The sequence below is a fragment of the Macaca thibetana genome, chromosome 10, assembly GCF_024542745.1.
Source record: "Macaca thibetana thibetana isolate TM-01 chromosome 10, ASM2454274v1, whole genome shotgun sequence".
Lineage (NCBI taxonomy): Eukaryota > Metazoa > Chordata > Mammalia > Primates > Cercopithecidae > Macaca > Macaca thibetana.
Genome location: NC_065587.1, coordinates 80,587,713 through 80,595,690, shown reverse-complemented (window position 1 = coordinate 80,595,690; position 7,978 = coordinate 80,587,713). Strand labels below are relative to the sequence as shown.

Sequence of the window (7,978 nt, the reverse complement as noted above, 5' to 3'; positions counted from 1 at the left end):
ATTGAAAACCCCACTGCACCCTGGGGATCTCCCCTCCACACTTCTAGGACCTCCATCCTTCTCTCCATCCCCAGCCCCTCTGGCCTTCACTGGCATTGGCATGGATCTCTCAGCCCGAACTGCTCCTTTCCTCCAGCCTGATCCAGTATACCCTTCCCAAAGCTGTTTCTAAAACACCAAACTGTTGTTTTCTATATACGCGAATCTCTATGCCACTGATTTATTTTGTGGATAAAAGCCAGATAATTTAGCTGAATCCACAAAGTGCTTACTTCACGCCTCTGCCCAGTTGATCATCCTACTCCAAACCTGGCACACAGTTGGTGGCCTCATTCTTCCACAGGTTCCCTTTACTGAACTGTATTAAGCTGTCTGCCATTCTGTCCCCACTGATATTTCCTCTTCCAGAATTCCCTTCATCCCCCTCCTTCCCTCTCATGACAATTTGCATCACCAGTCTTCACGAAGATCATTCTAATGCATCCTTTATAACCCGGCTCAAGCGTCATTTTCTCTGGGAAACTTCCTGTTCTACCCCAAGGCATGCCGCATCACCTCTTACTGGTCGCTGACTCTCCGGCACCTCTGTGACTGCCTGGGATGAAGCAAAGGATAAATAAATGATTGGTGAATGAATGAACGGTGGGTTGATCCCTTGAATGATTCATTAAACCTTCTATCTCTTCTGGGGAGCTAAATTATGCAACAAAATTTAAAAAATTATTCTTTATTCCATTAATGCCTCCAAATGTTCTTGGAGTTTTTCTTGAAGACTGAAGATCTATGACAGCCTTTAATTTTGAGTTAACGTTCAGTGCACTGTATCAACACAATTATAAGGGGTGCTAAAATAATTTAAAGTTTAGTATTAAGACAAGCACAAAAATGAAAATTCCCTAAGACAACTAGAATGTCTTTCAAAAGCACATTTTTACACACTCTACAGTATAGCAGAATGTACCCTCTGCTTTAAGCTTTGAAAGATTATTTGTGTTTCCCTAAATAGTCACTATCTTTCTTTTGACTTTTTGAACATAGTTTAGGAAAGAAACTTCATATCGTATAGCCACAGTAAAGGCTGCTACATATCAAAATATTTTATAGACTTTCCTAGTTTCTCACAAAAGAGTCTTCATACTCCAGGCTGCTCACTAATTTGCTGCAGTACTCCATGTCAAAGCTAACATGGAGGCCACTAGTATGACTTATCTTTAATTTCTTTCAGGTGTAATTTTACTCTAAAACCATTGAAATCAAAGAGAGTTTACTAAATATAAAACTGCCCACCAGTCATAAAAACAAAAATATGTCTTAATTTGAAGTAACTTTCCGTACTGTTGTCATATGAAGTAAAAAAGGACATCATCCTTACAGTAACTTTGAACACATGCCCACTCTGGTTACTACCAACAGCTTAAAGGGAGATCTTAAGGGTATTGTTTAAGGGCTAGTAGTCTACTAGGTAACTTTTATTATGTCCTACACACAGATGTATTTAAAGTACAAGTTTGACAAAGAGTGGGTTGTTTTGTTTCACTACCTGTCTTGAGGTTAGGGACTTTTTAGATGGCAGAGCATAAAACAGCAGCATCTGCTAGTAAAACTGCTGTCCACCGGACACTGAAGTAGATGGGCATGTAAACAATGATCATGAGGATAGTTCGGGTCGGCAAACATAGGAATTACACCTTCCCTACTGCCCTTCACGTCTCAAAAAACATTTAAGAGGCATCAGGGGGAGATGCCCAAGTTCGGAAAGTGTGCATTCTCCGGAGACCAATCCGTAGCTGCCAGTGCCTTACACTGCTTGAAGTGTGGCAGGGACGGCCACAGTCTTCACTTCTTCACAGGTATTTCCATCTCACCTCCCTGGCAATTTCTTAGTTGAGAAGCTTTTCACCAGTGTTTATGTTGGTTATGGAAATAAATGAAGAAGCTATTTTTGGAAATTTTCCCTGCTATTAGTCTTTTAGAACACATATTCTGAAAAGAAGAGGGTAAGTGAAGCGTAGAGCAAAGGGAATAGTTGGTCAATAAATGTAAATGGTTCCATAAAAATGTTGAAATGTACTAATGAGGAATCCACAAAGCATGTTCATCTTCACTGAAGCACCTCAAAGGCACTCAAAACCCTGCTCTAATAAACACTTAACTACAGGTTTTCAGGGCAACTTGCTTGTTTTGGCCTCCACATTTTATACCATTTAGTTCTTCAGGAATGCTTTTCTCCTTCCTGCTTTCTTCCAAGTGTAAGCCCTTGGCTTTCACAGGCAAGTTACAGGTCAACTGGGAAGACAGTGTCCTTGACATGTAGATCCCAAGTCCCAACAATGAAGGATTGTTCCCAATTGTCTTGGCATAATGAAAATAAACATATATGGATTAAGTGGCAACAAAGAAGAGATAATGGCTAAGGCTTTCAGAGATTAAAGATCTTTGTAACTCAGGTTATAACTGTGATTGAACTGATGAGAGTGGGGAGTTCCAGTGTCTTTGTTCTTTGGAGTAATTCCAAAACTCCTCTGGGCAGGTAGGCTATGGAAACTGAACCCTGAGTAGATGAAGTGGTTAAGCAAATATACAGGGTTTCACACTAAACTGCAGTAGAAAAGCATCAGAAACTGCAGGGAAAAAAAAGTGTATGTGTGTAATTATGTATGAGTATGTGGATGTGTGTGTATATAAATACTTGATATAAAGAAATATAATGGAAAACTAGTTGAGCATGTAAAAACTATACTCAAAATTCTTACATGCCATTTTTTTTTAAATTCCTAGACTTAAGCTACCGTAACAAAGGAAAAAGCAGCATTGGTCATATCAGAAGCCAGATGTCATTCAGTATCAACACCCTGCTTAGTACAGGAAGATCCAGACACTTAAGCAACTATAGCTTCAGAATACCGGCCAACCAGGAATTCCATAACAGAAATATAAATGCATCCATTCACTCCTCATTAACAGTCAGGCTTTGAACAATCAAGTCATTAACATATTCATTGTTCTGCTATCCTTTTGCCTCAAATTTTTACTTCTTTAGGGATCAAAGATATCTGAACACTTAGCTAACAAATGCCTCTGCGAAACCATCTCTGCAAAATGTAGTGGCATCAAAAGTGCCAGAATGAATTTTTGACTATTTCAAGGGTGTGACAAAAACACTAAGGAAAACAAATCTATGAACTAGTTTTATTTTATTTGCATTTAACATGATTATACACATTCATGTGTCTAACAAGATCTGCACTGTTACATTAAAAATACAGTACAATAACATTCAACATGAGGTACTTCATATTTATGTATTTTTTCCTTCATAAATAATGCTGTAAGCTACTAAATTCAAGCACGCTGATGCACAAGTGGCTACAGTGTCTTGAATTAGCTGAGCTTATTTAAACACCTTAATAAACAAAAAAGACAGTTCAGTGCAATAATTATGTAGAAATTAGACCATTTACTTAAATACTATTTTAAGATATGCTTAAAGAATGTCACATTAGAACTGCTAGCCTAGTTCCCCTTTATCCCCAGGATGAACAACGACAAAGACTGTCAGCCAGATACATTGGGGAAAAGCATCTACAGTGTATTCTGCTTAATAAAGTTGTGTTTATAGAGTAGAGTTGCCTGCTTTGTTAGAACAATGGTTTCTAGTTTTAAAAGCTACAAAATCCAAGATTACAAAAGAAAATAAAGCAAGCACATTAGCCTTCATTCCATTTCATTGAAAATGCATAAAGGAGAATAGGGTTTAAAATGTAAAACTTCTTACTCTAAATACAATTTTCAAATTTTACCCACAGCTCTCGGTTCCAGCCAATCAGATGGTAGATTTTTTTTTTAAGTAATTAACAATTAACATAAAATTACATTATACACAGTGTACAGGACTTCACACGACTTTCACCAGCAGCTCGCTAGTCACATGGAGGCAGCGAGCTAACATGGGCACTGACAGTGAGTGTTAGTGAATGAACGCTCTGCACTCGAAGACTATCACACCCACCTCAACAATCTGATAGGATGCAATTAAAGTTTCTTCTCCTCTGGCTTAAAAACAAGTGCCTTCTTATAAGGTCTACCAACTTGCATGGTAGCTATGAGTTACTGAAATGTTTAACCATAATTTAAAAACCAAATCTTTTGTAGAAGTATGCTTTTTAATTGAAAATGTACCTTTGTACATCAATGCTTTGCCAAACTACCTGTCAGCTCCCTAATAAGAAATAATTATAATTTTAGAAAGTTGTCCTGGAAATACTAATCTATAATCATCAGTAACAGCTTTTCATCATCAATGCTAATAGATGTAGGTAATGGCAAGAGTGATTAAAACATTTCCAATAATCCAGTGTTCTCCTCCCTCAGGGAAGTCAGCTGAAGGCAACAAGCCCATATCTACAGGGGAAGAAGTGGCCCAGAGGCACAGTGAGTAAGTAAGGGCAGTCACTTATGGGCCTTGCTGGGGCCAGCAGGAGGACCATTACTGTCTTACCTCTTACTAGCCAGGTAGAGAGGAGACAGTTCCTGAGCTGGCAAACACACTTGCATGCGCATGGGTGCGCAGGCACACACACACCCCAGGACTAACTCCTCACTCCAGACAAGCCAGTTTCAGGCTTGCAGAGCAGGAGCAGGAGGCGGCCAAGGACCACACTCTGGGTGGCGGGGGGGAAGCCATCTCAGGATCACACTGAGCAGGAAAGCTGCCCAGAAACACATGGATACTTCAACTGGAAGCGAACACACTGGACACTGCCAGGGACACAGGCACTAAACCAGCACAAGCCAGCAGCGAAGGAGAATTTTTTAATAAGCTTTTCCCTGCTTTGTTTACATTATCTGTGGACAAGTAAGAGAGCTAGATGTGGATGCTGATGCAGTGAATATTAGGTATAATCAAATGTGTCACTCCAGACCATTTTTTACAAACCCTGCAGGCATATGTTGGCACTTTAAGATGGCCAGGGGCCAGATTCTAGCAGTCTAGGAACAGGACAAAATTAAAATTAACAAATAATATAGTATATAATCAAAGTGGATCAGGTAAAGTAATATTTCAAATTTTAAAAAATGAACAAAGGTATCTCATTACATTAAATGTAGTGCTACAAAACTAGTTGCTACTCCATTTGTATAAAGAATTGTTTGGTCCTCTTTTAATGGGGAGAAAGAAAATAGAAATTCTACACAGTATGACTTATACAAATAAGCAAACAGTGGGGATCAAAAGCTAAGTGGAGAGAAGAGTTTGGCTTTTTCAAACTGCATATTCTTATGTGCCATCAATTATTTGTAGTCTGAGTCTTTTTTAGGCTTCCTTTTTAAACTGTCTTAGTTTAAATAAGTAGGACTTTAACTTTTTTCTACTGACAATAAAATTTAAAAATTTACTTCTAAAAGAAGTATCCGTATTGAAATTTTTTGTCTTCTAAACTAAAAGAAAATAAATCTGCTTGTAGAAGTCATGGCCTAAACAAATGCCCCCAATTCCTTATTTTCCAATTTTACATTGATACTCTGAAATGTTTAATACCCAACAATCTTATGAATTTAGAATTTTTTTAAATCCCAGAAGCAACAAATGTAAAAGGAATAAAACAAGAGCCAAACATGACCACTGTCTACTTTCTAAATTATTACTCATTACAAGGCAAAACTTCTTTCAAAATTGTACACTGAGGTTTATCTGTTTTGGGGGGTAAGAGGAGTTCTTTTTAAAAATAACTCTTGTTATCACTTTATTTCTGTTCATCAAATAGCATCCAAAAGGAAATTCAAGGTGATCCAAAATTATCTTCAGAGGGACAAAACTGAGAGGATGGTGGAACGCTTGGGAAAGCACATAATCTCCCCAGGTTCATAGACGCAACTCTAAAAACCACAAAGCCTTAATAAGAACGTTAGCTCTTTTAAGCATATAGTTAAAAGCGGAATGCTGCATTTTTGCCTGTACATAATTAAAAGGTTAAAAGAAATTAGAATCTGCCTACTGCTTCATTCATTACAAATTACCGGCACTGATCACATATTTGCAGATGAGCTAAGCATCAAGCAAGTTGGAACCAGATGTGCACTTTGGAGCTCACGCTGCTTCAGGAAGTGACTTTTCAAGCATAGAATATAAGTTCGGGGATCTGCCCTCCCTGTACCCCAGTGCCATTGGTGCTATCTGAGGAGCACTGAAACTGGACAGTCACTTTGCCACACTGAACTTCTGTCATGCCTTCTTGTCCAAAGTAGCTGAGTTCATTGCCATCCAGTATCACACTGGCTGTGTAGAAGGTGTCTGGCTCAATCTGCACTGGGTATTCAAACCACACCGGAAAGGTATTGCTGGACCCATCTGAGAAGTACTTGCTCAAGTTCTGCCCCAGGACAACGCCCTGCCGCTTAAGTTCAATCTTGGCACTGTATTCTGCAGAACCACAGCTGGAGCCATACAGCCCAAAGCCAGCAATGAACACTCTTTTATCAACTGCAAACTGGATGCTGTCACAGCGACCCCGATAGCGCCATTGGTTGCTTCGATAGGCACATGACTGGAATCGGTGACAGCGCTGGGGGACAAGGCCCTTGCGGGCTTTACTCACAAACTGCAGCTCAGGCTTTTTGGCTGCAGTATACCAGAGGAAGATGTCGTTGGTCTCATTGAGAGTTAATACTCCAGACTGTGCAGCACCATTTGCAAAATCATCGAGGGCCATTGTGGGTATGCGGATCAAGTAAAGTGCCTTTCCTAGGACCTTGCGTTTATTTTCAATGCTCAACGCTAGATCTTGTCGTTGGCATTCTACTTCAGCCCAGTTGAGAGCTGCCTCAAAAACCACAATTTCTTTGGCATTCAGAGTTTCCCTACGGAGAATACTTTCTAGTGTCTGGAAGTCGATATCGCAGAATCCCTCAGACTTGAGAGCTAACTCAGCCTGGGCATCAATCACCTCCCAGCAACGCTGGGTCAGGTCTGGCTCCTCGAACAGGCAGCTCTGAGAAAGGAGCACACAGGCATTCTTGGCACTCAGGCTCGTCTCCAGGAAATTAACACAGGCTCTGGCAAGGTGAGGGACAATGTACTTTTTGGCAGCATAAAGTGTGGCCAGCACTGTGTCGGCAGCCAAGTCAATTTCATCACAATAGATATATCTGTAAAAAGCACATAACATGTAAGTGGAATTTTCACAAAATGAGTACAACCACTCATTTGAAAAGATACAACCACTTTCAAGTTTGTTCTGAGAACATCATCTTATGTGACAGTTATTACAAATATATTTGGAGAGTAAAGGAACATCTGAAACATACTAATACATCATTAATATTTCAACCCAGTAGTAAAGTTTGTAAAGTAATTAAAGATATTAACTTTGTGCTACCATTCTAGCCTCTATTTTCTAAGCTGCACTCAGTGTCATCTCAACAAAACAGAAGCTATTGAAACTGAAAAAGAACTGCATATTGAATAGTCAACATTACAAAAAAATAGCAAAATTCTACTATATATACTATATTATATTTAATCAAGAATAGTCTCATTATATTTTAAGAGCAATTATTGCATCTTCATGCTTTTGGAGTTTTCCTAAACACAAAATAAAACCTGAGATTAAATATTTTCCAAATAGTTCCAAGTTCAAAGGATTATCAAGTATGGACTGCAATATTGTCTTCCAGTTAACTTTACATAGAAAGCAACAGACTTTTTATTTGTTTTTGTTTTTTAAACTCAAAACTCTTCCTTCTCCACACATTCCTTCTACCTTCAGAATTAAAGATTACATTATTTCCAGATATATTTAAAGACAAAGTAGGAAAGCTTAAATATGTATTAATTCTGTGCTTCTGTCCTTATTTCAGGAGATAAAACACTTCATGGGATATACTTTTTGGGAGACAGTAGCAGTCTCCCAAAGAGGCATGTAAAGGTAGTCATCATCTGCTTCTCTTCTAACTGAGGTCTACAGCTACTTTATCTTGA

At 38.8% G+C, this 7,978-nt stretch overlaps 1 protein-coding gene across 5 annotated transcripts in view; it reads right to left on the bottom strand.

The window, feature by feature from the left end:
• Nucleotides 1-3,175: 3,175 nt before the first annotated feature.
• BTBD3 (BTB domain containing 3) overlaps nucleotides 3,176-7,978 on the bottom strand; it is a 35,753-nt gene continuing 30,950 nt past the window's right edge. For all 5 annotated transcript variants that reach the window (XM_050745542.1, XM_050745546.1, XM_050745544.1 and 2 more), the window contains one exon: nucleotides 3,176-7,146. In XM_050745542.1, coding sequence (XP_050601499.1) covers nucleotides 6,114-7,146 — 1,033 coding nt within the window. In that variant the 3' untranslated portion in view covers nucleotides 3,176-6,113. The remainder of the gene's footprint in view (nucleotides 7,147-7,978) is intronic.